At 43.1% G+C, this 16327-nt stretch overlaps 1 protein-coding gene across 3 annotated transcripts in view; it reads right to left on the reverse strand.

Moving 5' to 3' along the window:
- Positions 1 to 1862: 1862 nt before the first annotated feature.
- Positions 1863 to 16327, reverse strand: part of GFOD1 (glucose-fructose oxidoreductase domain containing 1) — a 75062-nt gene continuing 60597 nt past the window's right edge. For all 3 annotated transcript variants that reach the window (XM_055703436.1, XM_055703437.1, XM_055703438.1), the window contains exon 2: positions 1863 to 9647. In XM_055703436.1, the coding sequence (XP_055559411.1) occupies positions 8728 to 9647 (920 nt within the window). In that variant the 3' untranslated portion in view covers positions 1863 to 8727. The remainder of the gene's footprint in view (positions 9648 to 16327) is intronic.

The raw sequence follows: 16327 nt of genomic DNA on the forward strand, positions 1-16327 counted from the left end.
AGCGGCAGCAAAGGCATTAAGTGCATCTCCTCTTCAGCACAGCAGCGCTTTTTAATAATCCTGCCCCAGCAAACTCTTCATTCCTGAAGAGAACAATGCATTTAACATTCATCTGATTAATATTTATGGCTACAAGCCACCCATTGTTTTTACTACATGGCTGCTAATCAATAGGGGCTCCAGAAAACAGCAGAATAAGCCAGGGGAGCTGTGGAATTCTTAGTTCTTCAAAAATAATGGCAAAAAGAAAGAGCTTTTCCCACTCAGCCACATTTTTTGCAGTTTGTTTTAAAAACAGAACTCTTACTTGGGTTCATAAATCTACAGTTGTCTCATTATGCTGACCCACGTTTGAAAATGTTTACCTTAGCATTTATGTAGCCTCATTAGTGTGGAATGTTTATACTCACCTTTGCATTTGCACTTCCCTATACAGTTATATATGTTGTATGCTGTAACAGTGTACTAATAATCCCACTGTATCTCTGACACAGTAATTCCTCCCCTAGGTGCTACTTTCCAAAGATTTCTGTGTTTTAACCTTTGAAATGGAAGTAGGCCTCACTTTGCTATGAAGTTGATGGGAAAGGATATACCATAAAATTTGGCCTCGATTTATTTCAGTGCCTAATTATTACTTGGAGAGAGTGATCTAGAAACCTGAGCAAGGTTATAATACATTTGCTCATGAGGGCAAGCATACATTAAAATGTAATTCCTGAAGACCTGGGCACTGATCTTGCTTGCCTTGTGCTTTTCTCCTCTTCAGCCTAAGAAAATAATGTGTATTAAACCTGATAAAAATGTATTTTATGTGTATATACACAGAAACATCAGTACATCTTTAAAGTATGTCATCTGCAATGGTAGTGGTAGAAATTGCTAACATGCTGCATTTCTGGGATGAAGTAAATGCTATATCCACTCTGTAAAATTTTATATATATGCAAAATACACAGTTCACAAGATCGCGTGATCTGAGGGGAGTGTGCATTGTAAGCGATGATGATTTCCCATCCCGTCACCATTTGCGCCTCAGATTTGCTGTACTTTTGTAGTGCCTGAGAAATGAGTGAGCACTGACTCATGTGGAATCCAACATCTTTCTGTGTGCTCTGCCGTAAAATAGAAAAAGCAACATAGGAAATGCTCTAGCCTTTTTACAAATCAATCACAGAGGCAGTATATCTTTCCCCAGAGCCTAGAATTTCCCACTGCTTCGTATTATCTTCTGCTTCGTACTCAAGTGAGGTTTTCCCCAGCACCAGAGGGGCTAGAGTAACAAGCTCCTTACTAGGCTGATGATACACCCACACACAAGGGAGAAAAGGAGCACTGGTGTAAGTGGAAAGACCTGACAGCTCCTGGCAGATGGGAGCAAGGATCGGGCAGGCACTGGAAGGATCCGAGAACAGGGAAGGCAAAGGCATCCCAGGATGCCGGTGGGGAGGCAGGAGAAAAAATCTCCAGGCTGTGCTGGAGAAAGGAGGGAAGGATCCAGGAGAAAAGGAGTCCAGGAGAAAGGATCTCCAGGCTGTGCTCAGCAGGGGCATGCAGTGCCCCCATTTTGCTGCGCCACTGGACATGCTCACATCTTTTGGCAAGAAAATCAACTGTCTCCTCAGGACACATCACTCCAGCAGGTGTTAGTTCAGTCCTTGTCTTAACTTTAAACCTTCAGATAGCTTAGTGTTAAACCTTCTTCTTCCTCTCTCTCCATCACAATCCCTGCTCCCAAGCGCAAAGCCCATGTATTTCACTCTGATGGCTGAATTTAACAGGCAGGCCAGAAACCAGGCAAAGGTGATGGTTATTACCCCCTCCAAAGTACAAGTGTGAGCAGCAATGCCAAACAGCAGAGATCACATCCTTTACGTCTTTATTTGCCAGTTAAGATCCTTTTATTCCATCAATGCAAATATGCAGAACAGCAGGAAACCATGTTTTAAGCAGCACATACCAGTTGGCTGAGAATAAACTAACTACATTCCCCAAGCAATGTAAAAGTAACAATGCACATCATCTTCCAGAAGAAGAAACAAACAGATATTGCAGCCGAGAGGCACAGCAGGCAGCTTCCGTACAAAGTAGTTTGGCTATTTAAAATGCTAGAACCAGTCCTTGCCCGTTTCTCCAACCCCACCCCCAAAAGTCCTACTATAATTTAACCACTTATTTTTTTTGCTATCTACATAATATATAAAATATAAACTCTGTTTACTTGTAACACTTACTTTTCTTGATAAATAGCTCTTTAAAATATCTACTGTACATATGTCCATGCGTTGACATTATATATATATAGCATTTATATATAGGTATGTATGTCTGAAAAACAATAAATATATACTTAATATTGACACAGCAACAAACTGAACATATTCTCATTTTTCAAAATCAAATAAAAGAAAACCAGTAAAGAGAGAAACAGCGAGTGTCGCTTGTGAAGCATGGCACAGCAGGGAGCTTCGGTGCCTGCCCTGACCGGGCATTCGGGATGCCACGTACTTGAGCAGCTGTGGTGGTAACGTTCTTCAATGAATCTTGTGTTAAAAGTTACTTCAAGTTGTAGGTTAGCCACCCTGTATGCCATGTGTAACACAGACCGAGCGTAAGCTCAGTGGGGAACAAGGGAGACTCGCCTGGTGGCTTGCAATGGAATGAGAAACAGAAAGGGGAGGGAAGCGAGTCTGATGTACAAAGGTGTCTGTTGTACAAAGGAAAGGAAGTAATGGACAGCACATGGCTGGGAGGTCATAAATAACCACGGTAAACAAGTTAACAGAGTTAAGTGCTTTTAAAGACGATGGCTGGCACTGCTGCAAAAAGTATTTTGATTATTATCTGTAGCCAACTCCATGTAATGAACCAGTTTTCCCACTGCCACAAAGAGACACAATGAAACCCAGATGGCCAAACTCAAATGCTGAAAATGGGGTCACTGCATGACACCGCGAGGCTGCAGGTTCACAGCCGAACCGGCCCAAGGGCAGCTGAATTCACTGAACGTCCTTAAACCTAATGGATGGGATTTTTGAAAGTATGAACCTAAAAAAAACCCACAAAAAACTCAACCAAAAAAATCCCACACCCAACCCCAAACAGTTCATTTCACACATGCCAAAACATAATAAAAGATGTTTTTTTAAAAAACTTCATTTCAAAACAGCATTCTTTAGAAATTGAACTTATTCCCCAAAGGAAAAATGTAAATGGCCTTCTACAAACAAGTTTTGTGTTCAGTTTTGGATTGAGTATAGCCATTCTGTTTATTCATTTAACTGAAAATGCTGAATAAAAGCTATTTTAGCTTGACCTAAGCTGATACCCTTCATTCCCCAACCCCAAGGCTTTAATTTGGCAGCTTCAAAAAAGCCATTACTTGCATGGGCTCTGGCTTCATACACTCAGTAAGTCATGAGGTTATGACATTGGTTCATGAATGCAGCATTATGTATAGTCCCGTTTACTTAAAATTTCTTCTTCTCATGAGCAAATGGAAGTGGGCAGTTATTGTTAAGAGGAAGTTATTTTTATCGGACAGACTTCATCCAGCAGCTCAAGAGAGAGGGAATTTTAAAGCAGATAAGACTGCCAATTATTATTCAGTCATACTTCATCTCTAAATTTTACAAACTTTGCTCCCCATGAGTAACAACTTCAACAACAAAAAAAAGAAACTGCTGTCCTGAATAATCCTGCCATTTCCCAACTAGTCCTAGATACCCAGAGAGCACTGCAGAGGTCAAACAGTCCAGTGTTGAGTTTCATACGTACTGAAGGGTACATCACTGGGCCACTGGAACATCACACCAGTGTTGAGTATCTACACAAAGCCAAAGGTCTTCTGGGTACTTTTAAACCCCTGTAAAAAGAGAACTTCACAGTGAATAGACTTCATAATGTGTGATACTTTATACTGAAGGCCATAGATAAAAGTCAAATATAAAAATTCCCAGCAACAAGAAATCCTGTCATCAGTAATTTCTGAATCTCTGCAAAGACATCAAGGTACTATGTTTACCTTTACCCATTAAATAAATTATGCTTTTTGTTGGTAGATCAATGAGTCATTTTAAATTGTCTGAGTCTTTTCCACATTTGTATGGACACAGAAATAAACAAGGTAACAGAGAGACTGAATTGTACTTGTGCTGTGACCACATGCAGCAGAAAAGCCTTCTTTTTTGAATGGCTGAACTTCCAGGACAGCTGTTCACTTGTACAGTCACCGATTCGAAAGCTATCCAAAAGAAGGAAACACTAAGTACAAAGTGGAGAGTGCCTCTGATTGCCCTATGCTGGCTGGGCAGGAATTTCTCATGCTTTCAGCCAAAGCAAAGGATGAACGCCACAGCAGCCCACCCTGAGCCTAAACTTGTCTATGCATGCCCTGATTCTCTGCCATATTGGCTGCATGGGTAAGGACGTATCATCTCTACATGGTATTTTCTAACTACACAGCTAAAGTACTACTAATTTAACACATGCATGATATTAGATATAGGAAACCTCAAGCTCTCGCAGAGTTTTTACGCCTCCCCGCAGGACTTCACCGAGTTCAGCACTGAGGATGTGCACAGATCTAGCAGGAGTACAGGATGGATGCTGCTTCCCCGAGGGCAGGGTCCCTTCTTGGGCTCCCAAACACAAATGTGGAGCAAGGCTGCTGCTGTCACCCTCAGGAGGTGCGACCCTCACCCTCCGCACGACTGCCACAGTCTCCTTGTTGGCGCAGACATACAGGTACCAGACTGCAGACACACTTTCCTGTCACTCCCTGCGGCAGTCACCACGATCCCTTTGGGCACGCCGGAGGACTTCAGTTGTGCCCTACTGTCACACAGAGTAGAGTTGCCCTACCCCTGGTGTGGACCCCAATGCAACTCCCATGGAAAATAAGACATCATCTCTCAGCTGACCGTCCCAGCATTGAAACAGACCCCTGCAGAGCAGCAGAGCATTTCACCTGGGCTCGCCCCTTTGGCTCTTTTTGTCTTTGGCAACAGACCATAATCTTCAGTATCCTATGTGCACAGGTTGATGGCAAAGGAAAAAGCCTCTCCAACAGCAGCCCTGGGAAAGAGGAATCAACATTTCTTACCTAGTGGATGAACAAGCTCATTTGGGGACTACTGTAAATTCCAGCAGTAGCTGCAGTCTGGCTGTCAGGCCTGCACCAATTCTAGCAGCATTCATCTCAAACCTTGTGGCACAGTATCAAAGAACAGCATTAAAAGTGCAATTCCAAATATATGTTTCCCAGTGTGGTACTGCTTTTGAGTTCCATCGAGTACATCTCTGCTATCTGCTGCCCACATTCTTAAACCCAGTGTGAACTCCAAGAGGCTTTATTGAATTCAACGTACTTTCAACTGTACCAAAAGAGCAGAGGGCTTGATGCTGCCAAGAAAGATCCCAGACTCTAAAGTAAGAATTTATCAGGATAGTAATACACATTCCATAAACAAACCAATTCCCTCCACCTCTAAGCCAGGTGGAAGCTTAGTATCTTTACACTTGACACTACAGCACCTTCACCTCCTAGAGAATGGAAAAACTGTCATCTAGTCCTAAACACATGGAGTTACTGCTGCCATCCCAGTCAGGTAATGACTTCACCGAAACCTAGCGTAAGACCTCTGTTGCCATCACAAAAGGCGGTCCCGTCCTGCCCCTGCTCGTTCTGCCTGCCTCTCTGGGAACAGCCCTGTGGTCACACAACAAGCTGTACAGGATTCAACTCATTTGCAAGCCAGTACTCACACTAGCATCAGATGGCTGTGTAACCAAAGCATTAGATCTTCTTCCTGCTAAGCAGCACCGTCTGCATCAGTAAGTCCGCACAGAGGACGGATGATGCCTGTCACCTAAACCTTTGGATCTGGTACAGAAAGGCTGAGCTCCGTAGTACTACCCCTAGTACTACCCCTATACACCATGTCTTGCCTGGGGACTGTTCACTGCAAGGGCGGCGAACAGGATTCCAGCATATCTTCTTCCAGATGACATCACAAAACCCGGAACGACACAGAAAAAGGAAAATACAGACAGGAAAAACTGTCAACACTTGTGAACCAAAACGACATGCGAAGACATGAACTGCAATTCCAGCACAATGGCCAAACCACTAAGAAGCAAGACTCAAACATTTTGGTCCATGTTTTGGATGGTGTTCAAATAGACATGATTAATTATCCACTGGGCTTGCATTTGTGACTTGAACTAGTCACTATTTTCAATAAATGGCTTTTGCCTTACTATAGGAAAACTCTCTTGACCCCCTTGGGGCTAATTTGATTTTTCAGGAGAAAGAGATGATTTCTTGCTCAAATACCCTCTTCTGTGTTTCTCTGCCTATTTTTCAGGGCAGGAACCGTACAGCACGGTATACTACCACCATTATAATGGGAAATTCCTGATGGCACAGATACTACCTCAGGAATTCTCAGATAAATCCATTTTTAGGAAAACCACCCAAACTTGTCAAGGGCTGCTTCAAAGAAGGAATGATGAAAGCTTGCCTGAGGTCTTAGCAGAAGTGGTCAGCCCCAGATACAGTTGCTAGAACAGGCAGAACAACAAGGATAAAACAATTCTCCATCTGGGTGTGGTTTTGCAGTACTACATTATTCCTTCATCAATCATGCTATTACACTTTGGGGAATATTTCCTGAGAGGTCACACATATGCTCTTGCAAAAATTAAGCACACATTAATAATTTTGGGGTGGGAGTCAAGTTTCCTAACTTTAGCCACCTGAAAATTTAGAAGCCGAGATTCTCTGCAAAGGAGGACAGGAATTTCCGATGGGCACCTCCTTCGATATTAATCTTAGGATGAACTGAGTGAACAGAGAGCTCTCTCTGTATTGACTGCTTGTCCTTGCACAGCCGACCAGGACAAGACACTTGACTTTCAGCTGGCTAAAGTCAGATGAGATGAACCACATTATTGATGCCTTCCTGTCCAAAAACATGAAGCTCTAAAACTGGGCATAGGACAGGCAGGAGCATATAGCAATCAGAGAGAGTCATTTGTAGCAGAAACCCTAGAGAAGCCCTTAGTGCTCCTAAAAATAGCAAACCTGTAAGCGCTTTCAAAAAAATCTAAATTATTCTGACAGTTCTCTTTCTAATCTAAAATGGCAACACTAATGTGATGGCCTTGAGAAAGAGGGTCATATTTTTGGTTTTAATTTACTGTTCAACCAAATGTTCTCTTCTTTTCCCTAGTCAAAATTAACAAAGAAGCCTGATAAGGTTTCTCTCAAGTTTAACATAACTTAGTGCTATATGCTTGTGTTCTACTTTTTTCCTATCTTGAGGATGTAAACATATAAGCACTGGAGCAGCTTTATGCAGAAAAGCAGTATCCCTGTTTACTGGGATAATTCACGTGCCTTTCAGTATATTCTTTCAAGAATACGTTCTTGAAAGAATATGTTATTTCAAGACTGCAATCTAATATAATAAAAAGAATGGGACAAAGGTATCAAAAGAGTCTTTCCACACCTGCACTGATGACAGGGAATGATTACTACAGTACCAGTAGCCGGCCACTCTAAGGAGGTGAAGAGGTGGGGGTCTTATGTAGATTTTTTCCCTGGAAATGGACAGGTAATTTTCTCATCCCTTTTGTTTTTCACTCACACTCACCACTTGGTGGAGGTGAAAGCTTCTGGACTGAACTATATGGAATTAATTGTCGGTGTGCATCTCTCAAGTGTGAGTTCACAAAGGTTTAAAAGAACGCTGCCTGTCCAAGCATCATACGGTTTCAGGTTGGATTTCTAGTTTTCCATGTAAAACCAAAATGCACAATGAATGCACTCAAAAGTCAGCCCCTGACACAGGAAATTGTGTGTAAACCTTCATAAGACTAGCCTGAGTTCAGCTGTATAATAAATCCCACTATCACCACTGTCTCATGCCACCTGCCATCCATGAAGGTTTTGCACAACCCATTTTAACCAGCACATCTGTGCAGTTAGCTTACCGGGAGCTTACTGGGAGCTCACAAAAGACCCTCCCTCCCCCAATACCAGGGCATATGAACTGTGGTGGAGGACTGCTTTGTTTTAAAAGCCACAAATTTTCCTATTTAATTGTGCTTTAAAAAAAAACAAGAAGAAACAAACCCAAAAGACAACTAGCTAAACCAACACAGAGAAGCTCCTAACCAGCTATGAAAGGTGAGCTGCTGAGATTTTCCGTATCGCATGACACTTTCACACCAAGTCCTATTATTCTGTGTGTTGGTTAGAGGTGTAGTACGGCAGCGCGGTGGTGTCAGCTGTCATGGTAGGAACCATTCATGTCAGACACTACAGATAATTTAACGACATGACAGTACCTTCACAGCCCTCTGGTAGGAAAGGAAAATCTAAAAGGATCTTCCCAACCTTTCACAGTAAACACAATTGGATATTCTAAAGCACCTGCAAGCAGGAGGTGAGTCTATGATATATCTTTCCAATCAGCCAGCTAATACTGTTATTAAAACAGTTATGTCAGCTCTTAAGTCTCCTATCTGTTTTGGGCATTTCTTAAGGACCTTATCACTTTGGCATTTAGTCACCGACAAATTTAGTTGATCCAAACACCGTTATTTCCTTCTCCTGTATCCTCAGCTGTTTCTAAGATGCCCAAGCCCTTCATGGGGGCTGAATGGCTGTTTCCTTCAAGAGCTGTCTGGTTCCTATTCTCTCCTAGGAGCTGAGAGGAGCTAACAGTACAGGGACATCCTGCTCTTCCGCATGGCTTCGCTGATTAAGTATGCTGGGCTCAGTTCTGGCTCCTCCGTCATGATGGAAATGTTCTGCCACTCGCCCAACTGGTTTGACTTTTTAATGGTGTCCACCACACACAGGGCATACAGACAGTCGTCAAAAGTGGCAGCCATCGTGAGGGGCCTCCCGTCCCAGGTCCTCCTGTCGTCCTGGTCCTCAAATGCCTGCCGGACAGCTTGAACCATCTTAATGGTACCCCGGAGGTAGGGGGACGGGATGTCACTGAAGGCTTTCTCTGGAAGTAAGGAGTTGCTGACTGGCGTGGAGTCCTTTAGCAGGAGCTCCCGCTGAGGAGAGCTGTTGCTCTGTCCGTAGAGATCAGTGCCTATTACAATCAGCCGTCCTGACGAACCCACCACAATAATGTCTTGTTTGAACTCCCCCGGCACGTTGAAGTTGAGCGTCACCGTGCAGCACACGCCGCCTTCCAGGACCATCTGAAACGTACAGAAGTCGTCGCTGGTGATCTGCCGTATCCCCTTGATGTGGTCCGTCTGCTTCACGAAGGTCTTGAGCAACCCGTGCACTTTCACAGCCTTCTGGCTGGTAAGGAAGGTCAGGAGGTCGATGATGTAGGTGCCCACCGAGTGCAAGCCCCCACCTCCCATCAGGTCGTCACAGCTCCAGTTGTATTTTTTGCCTAACAGGCTTCCGCTGTGGACCTGCACCTCGCACACCAGCAGCTCCCCCACGTAACCCTCCTGGATCAGCTGCTTCATCTTCACGAAAGCGGGCAGGAAGCGCAAAACGTTCCCCATGATGCTCATGAGCTTTGGGTAATAATGAGCCGCAGTCATCATCCTGAAGGCATCCAGGGGAGTCGCCGTTCGGTCACAGATGACATTTTTTCCAATGCCTGAAACACAGTTTAAAAAAAATGTCATTAACAAAAATATATCGACTGAATAAACTGAAAGCCTCGAGGCTGTTCTTAAAGACTAAGCCAAGGGGAAAGATCCTTGAAAGAAGAAAACGTTTCAGTATGGCATTAAAGGCACAAGTATACCCCCTCTGGTGTGTTTCCAAAACACACGTAAAGAGTTTCTTGAGCACCACAGTGAAAATTTATCCCTTTTTATCTATTCCTTTTACATTCCCCTTTATTTTCAGTAGGAAAATTTATCCTATTTTATTTTATATTTCAAAAATAGATCCCTTTTTATGCCTAAAAATAGCATGAAGGTGAGGTCCTGGACCGATAAAAAAAACCAAGCTAAGGTAAGGTGGATTGCTACTCGACATTTGCCACCTTCTGGGAACAGGTACAAAACCAAACCCCCGCCAAACAGCCAGTTTGTAGAAATCTCTTCTGTGATACCCTGCCTGTGGGGGGGCTTCTGAGAGCTGAATCGCAGCTTCAGATTCAAATCCCTGAAGCTTATGAGTAACAGGACCGCATGTATACAGCAACTTAAACGTAGGTATGCTGAAGAGTCTGGGCTTGTCTTTGCAGTGGTCTTGCCCCTTCATCTTTCCCATTCAGACTGTTTAAGAGGCTCTGACTGGAGAGAGTAAGAAGTACTGGGATTGTTGCTTGATTTACAATGCAGAAATTGCTTCTCGCTCCTAAAATGCCATGCTATTCAGACAATGGCACTCTTTTTTTTTTGAAGCAGCTCTGCTGAAATGTCAACAGTACATCCACGGTGCCAAGGGAGAGCTACGATTGCTCTAAAACAGGTCAAATGTAGCTGTGACAATCTGCTCCCTGGCAGAACTGTCCATATGGGCACACTGTTTACCGAAGCTTGCACGACAGTCCTGTTTTATCTGGCCAGCAAGGTGTGCAGGCTGAGATGCCAAAATAATGGTTTTATTATTGACTTCTTGTCAAATACTTTCATTCTGTACGCATACACACACAGTGACAGAGCCTCCAGTTTCCTCTTTAGTTGCATACAAAGATTTTTTAATGCTTAATGAGCAATATTAGGCAAGCTATACAACATCTTATAGCACTAAATATGATCTTTACCTTGAGAGCCCCAGGCTAGACCTGGGCCTGGCGCTTAAAAGAGATGAATTTGAATCCTGTCTGCTGGAGTCCAGAGAAGAAATATGGTTACTCACTAAATTGCTTTGTGCTTTGATTCCTTTTCCCTTCAGGTAGGTGAGAAATCCCTTTTTCTTTAAAGAGCTGTTGTGAGGATAAAATTTCACATGTTTTGGAGCTGTTTGGATGAAGCCATATAAATACAGACAGATGGCGGGGATCTGCCTGAGCCCACTTACATGAATATTTAACAGCCTGACTGGAAGAAGAAGGGGGTCACAGTCCAAACATTCAATAACCATCTCATCCACACTGCCTATTCCCAGTCTTTGCTACTCTTTGAGTAGCTACTGGAGGGATGGCTGCCACCACTGAAGCGGCAGTCACATCTAGTAAACAGCCAAGAAGGGAAAGATCTTCCTTGAACTTGCTCCTGTTTACCTTCTACTTAATCAGGTAGGTAGTGACGTACTCATTTGCCTCTTATACTGGGCAGGAATCCTCTATTCAGTGGCCACAGTCTTCCCTTCTCACTTTTCTCTCTTATTTTTACAGACTGCTACTGGTGACTGAGTTGACATTTCCAACCTCACAGCACTTCTTTTCCTGCTCCTGAATAATTTTCTTTCTGCATCTGTTTGATATTGGAGAAAGCATTCATCCACCTGCCCCATAATCCTCTAACTGGTAGCTCCTGCTATGCCACTTGATACAGATCACTAATATAACAGTCCTTGAGTTACAGATTCTTTGCAGAGGCATTTTAGTCTGACAAATTAGTTCTCAAAATAAGGGAAATCTTAGTCAGACAAAAATTGCCTGCTGTCAAACCTTCCTGAAACAGTCATTTTCCCCTCAAAGAATCCATACATACTATGTCAACATCTGACCTGCTCACCAGTGATCCACAAACATCTCTTTCTGCTCCAGTTCAGCTTGCACTGTTCTGCCTCACAGACGCCAGCCACATTTTATCTGGGGTCTATCCAGTCACTAATCTCTCACGATATGCCACTCCACATGTGCTCGTGAGGAAAAGGATCTGGCTTTCATGAGAAATTGCAGCCCGGGGACAATCTTTGTGCTGTGTGTTCGGTGTCATGCACAGTGGGGGGCAGTCCTTCACTGTGTGGGGCAGGGAACGCTTGGGACTGTCTCAATCTGAGTACCAAATACGAAAGAGAAACCTATGGGCTTCTACATCCCTGACATTCAAGAAAAATTGCCATTAGGATCACTGTAGCACAGAAAAGGGAAGAGCCCTAAATATCTGTACAGAGACAGGGAAAAGGTGGAGTCTTATACTTACTCCTTCCACCATTTCAAACTTTCTGGAAAGGTGGAAACCTTTTAATTACAGCAAATCCAAAACATTAATGTTTGAGAGTCTTCCCGGCTCTGCGCATATGCTGATAATACAAGCTGTGCTCTTATCCCTGTCAGGACTTTAAACAGATTTTTTGCTTGGTGCCCAGAAGGCTTTTATACTCTATTAAAGCTCGTGCAGGTCCTTTCAGCATGACACTGCTCGGCATTTGAGTCTGTGCACACTACAGATCTTTGTCTTCTCTGTAGCTGTAAATCTGCAAGCAGCCACATTTGCTTTCTTGAAGCAGGGAGAGAACATGAAAGGTTTGCTTAAATTGATTTGGAGAAATACTCTGGTGTGTTTATGCTACTAGAATAAGAAACAGGCGGATCAAAACACCATAGTTTTCTGCTCTCTTCCCCCTGCTCCCTCCTCAAAAGGAGAAGGAAAAAAGGCATCTTCCCTTTGAGCCATTCTCTAAAGCAGCGACACGTAGGGCAGTGTGCAAGGAAAACCACCCTTCCCAACACCAACAGTCTCACGAACAGGCATGCTCTGCCTGCAGGTGCTGCAGGGAGATTCTCAGGAACTGACCCCCTTCTCCTGGGGTTAGGGTCTAATCCTGTCCACTTTTGGACAAGACTCTGGAAGAACGGATGAATTGCTCCCGCTTGTCAGTGTGTCTTGATGTTTCACACATCTCTGAAAATCACACCACAGCAGACAGCAAAAACTTCATTAATTACATAAAAGCAGGGAAGTGCAGCTTGTTTCAGCAAGAAAGTGCAATTGTGTCCGTGGTGGTAAGTAACAGAGTCACAAACATCTCCTCATATGAAAGAACACCCCCCCCTTCCACGTGCATCAAGAAATCTGGCCCACAGTGCTACAGTTCTCCATCAGGCAACTTCTGAGCGTTGATTTCTTGAGTTCTTAGGTAAAATGAAGAAGAAAAATAATTAAGTACACGTCATTCTTTTGGAGGGCTTCACACAGTCCTCACCCCAGTCTCTCTACTTGGCTGTGCTTCAAAAAGAGACAAAGCGGTGCCAGGCTGGTGGCAATGACATGACGTGGGATTTCTCTGACCTGCACAGAACAGGGGAGGGCTCGCTCCCGGCCAGCCCAAGTCCAAAGCTGAAGCTGGGCGATGCATCTCCTGGCAAAGCTCCTGGGGTGCAAGTTGACTCTCTGAAGTCCACCCACAGCTGCCATGCAGGACTTCAGCCCAGGACCCACCCCATGACTACATGTCACAATCTGAGTAAACAGTGATTATAAATATGAAAGAGAAGCCTATGGGCTTTTACATCCCTGACATGCAAGAAAAATTGCCATTAGGATCACTGTAGCACAGGAAAAGGAAGAGCCCTAAAATCTGTACGGAGACAGGGAAAAGGTGGAGTCTTACACTTACTCCTTCCACCATTTCAACCTTTTTGGAAAGGCGGAAACCTGTTAATTACAGCAAATCCAAAACATTCATGTTTGAGAGCCTTCCTGGCTCTGCGCATATGCTGATAATGGCCAGAAACGCAAAGAACCCACATGAACAGGCACTGTACCATGGTGCCGATGAGCCACCTGTGCCCGCAGGCATGGGGCCATGAGGCGGCAACCACTTTAGACCCAACAGGTCTGCTCCCCTGAACCCCTCCATCTTCTCCCTCCAGCAGGAAAACAGGAAAAACCAAGTAATGGTGGAGCTGGAAGATGTTCATCCATGAGACAGACCAGATCCCTAGGCCAGTGACTTAGGTACAACTTGCCCTAGCAGTGCTTAAAAATGTGAAAGGACACGAGTTTGAGCAAAATTACACCAGAGAATTTGACATCTAGGTTTTGTTGCTGGTAACATCTGACAGCTGCTTGGTTCCTCTTTAAAATGAATCGAAGTTTCCAGAGCAGCAGGTCCACATCACAAAACCATCACTAACACCAGTGTCTTCTCACTTCTCAGTGCCTCATAAGGAAGATTAAGGGCTGAACGGTCCATCTTGGCTATTCTTTATCTCCCACAGTGCATATACGCCAAGCCAAACCTCAACAACTTAGATACCAATCTGCATTTAATTTAACAAGGTTACTTAAGAACACCAGTCTTCTCTGAAGAGGTAGATGTCTAACCAACTCTCTAGAAGAAGCTGAGCAAAGAGAAGAAAAATTGTCTATGCTGCCATTGGTGCTACCATTCAATTGAGTGAAGATTTCTCTAACACTTACGTTGAAAAGTCAAATTGACCTAACGGCATGTCACCCACCACACAGGAATTATTTTTGTCAGGAAGTCATGTGATTTATTTGCAGACCTCAGCCTTCATTTTAGAAAAAGGAAGCCCTTGTGATATGGAAATTATTTTGAAAGCTAAACAGCCCAGAAGTACATGGCAAGTAGATACAGTCCAGAGTAGTAGTATTTACAATTTTTTCCACGTAAATTCTAATAGAGCAAGAATTGACCTCCTGACTTTGAAATGTCTGGCTTTTGCAGCAATTCATTTCAGAGATGGCTCTAGCTCCTTGGCTACCAGCAGCACAAGTTTCAATGTCCCTGTAATGTCCCTGTGCTGCACAGCCTAAAAATGAGAACTCCTCGGTCCACAGTGCAGGGAGCACTGAGCAGCTGTAAACAGTGCAGGCTTCATCAATTCCGAAATGTGCAATGTCAGCTTTTTTTTTTTCATCTGCTCTGATTGTTTCAAATAAGGAGAGAAACATTTTCACATAAAAATCTCCAACTAATTAAAAAAAGTGTCCATCACTGAACTGAAGTAAGACTAGTCCTCTATCTGTTGAGCTCAGGACATGAGACCCCAGTACAATATTGTCTCCTCCTCCTATTCACATAAAAATCAAAAAGGGCTCTATTTGGAGTCTGGGCATATAATCAAAACCTTCACTGGCACCAGAAAGATTCATTAGTTAGCAGTCGCTACCTATTGCTTTGGGTCATGATGGAGGTGAGAGAAAGGGGGAAGTCAGGTTTTGGTGGACTAAGCTAAATTAGTCAGCAGAAAAATACATTTCTAAAGTTAAAGAGGAACTGTCAACATTCAAGGAACAGATGGAGAGTTTCAGCAAATACAGGAGTGGTAGAAGAGCATGCTTATGCTTACCAGGCTACTTCAAATAAATTATTTTAAATATTTATATCAGATTATACTATCTACTTCAAGCACTTTTGTTTTTTTTCTAAAAAATAGAAGCTAATACAAAATACATCCAAATAGTGACAATCCACATTATCATAATATGGTTACAATAAATAAGTATGGGCAAAATTTTCTTCTCAGATTTTGACCATTGCAGCTGCTGTTGTTGCCTCTGGATCCTATGCAGAATCAGAGGGGAAATCATCTTTGGCACTCAGTTCTGTTCACGGCTTGTAAGATGTGTTGCAATGATATGTGCTGTATTATTAGTATGCATATTATTAGCTGTAATCAGATCACAGTTTCCATCCTAATGCAGTTTGACATGGCTTGAAAATACAAAACAGTATCATCTAATATATGAATGGGGAGTATCTCATTCACATTTTCCCAGTGTTATAACACTGATAAAATAAGCTATTCAGCTACTTTTATAAATAAGAAATACAGCTACTTCTATAAATGTGCCCAAGTCAACAAACAAAAAAGTAGCAAGTTTAGTTAAAAAGCTATACCTTGCTGCAAATCAGTCATTTTGGCCATACTGACAAAAGGCTTTTCTCTAGGAATATATCAAAAACCACAGTCAAAACAAGCAGCTTCAATCAAAAGTCACTACCTCTCATTTAAATACTTGGTATACAGCAAGTTGCTCCTCTGCACATCTGTACACACACTGTCAACTCTGTGGTTTGCACAGACACCGTATCGGGAGCTCGGTACGGCACCCTGCAGCTGAACTGATGGTTGATACAAGCTGAGTATCAGTAGAACCATGTATTTTGCACACTCCCTTACCAGGAAGAGATCTGTTTGTGACACTAACCATGTTATCTAACGGTACTACTGCAATCCCGTTGGATTTTCAGAAAATATCTTTCCATTTCTATCTTGCATGAAAATGAAAATGAATTCTGGTGTATACCCATATGCAAAAACACACAGAATCATTTTCCCCCCCCTCAATAATAATGACTTCAGAAATCCTCACAGCTATCTGAACCATTCCTTTCTATCCCTTTCTTTTGAATTTGCAAAAGATACAGCGTTTGGAGGCTGTAATTTTTTGTAGCCAGGACCTC

This window comes from Falco cherrug, chromosome 3 (assembly GCF_023634085.1).
Source record: "Falco cherrug isolate bFalChe1 chromosome 3, bFalChe1.pri, whole genome shotgun sequence".
In the NCBI taxonomy this organism is placed as follows: domain Eukaryota; kingdom Metazoa; phylum Chordata; class Aves; order Falconiformes; family Falconidae; genus Falco; species Falco cherrug.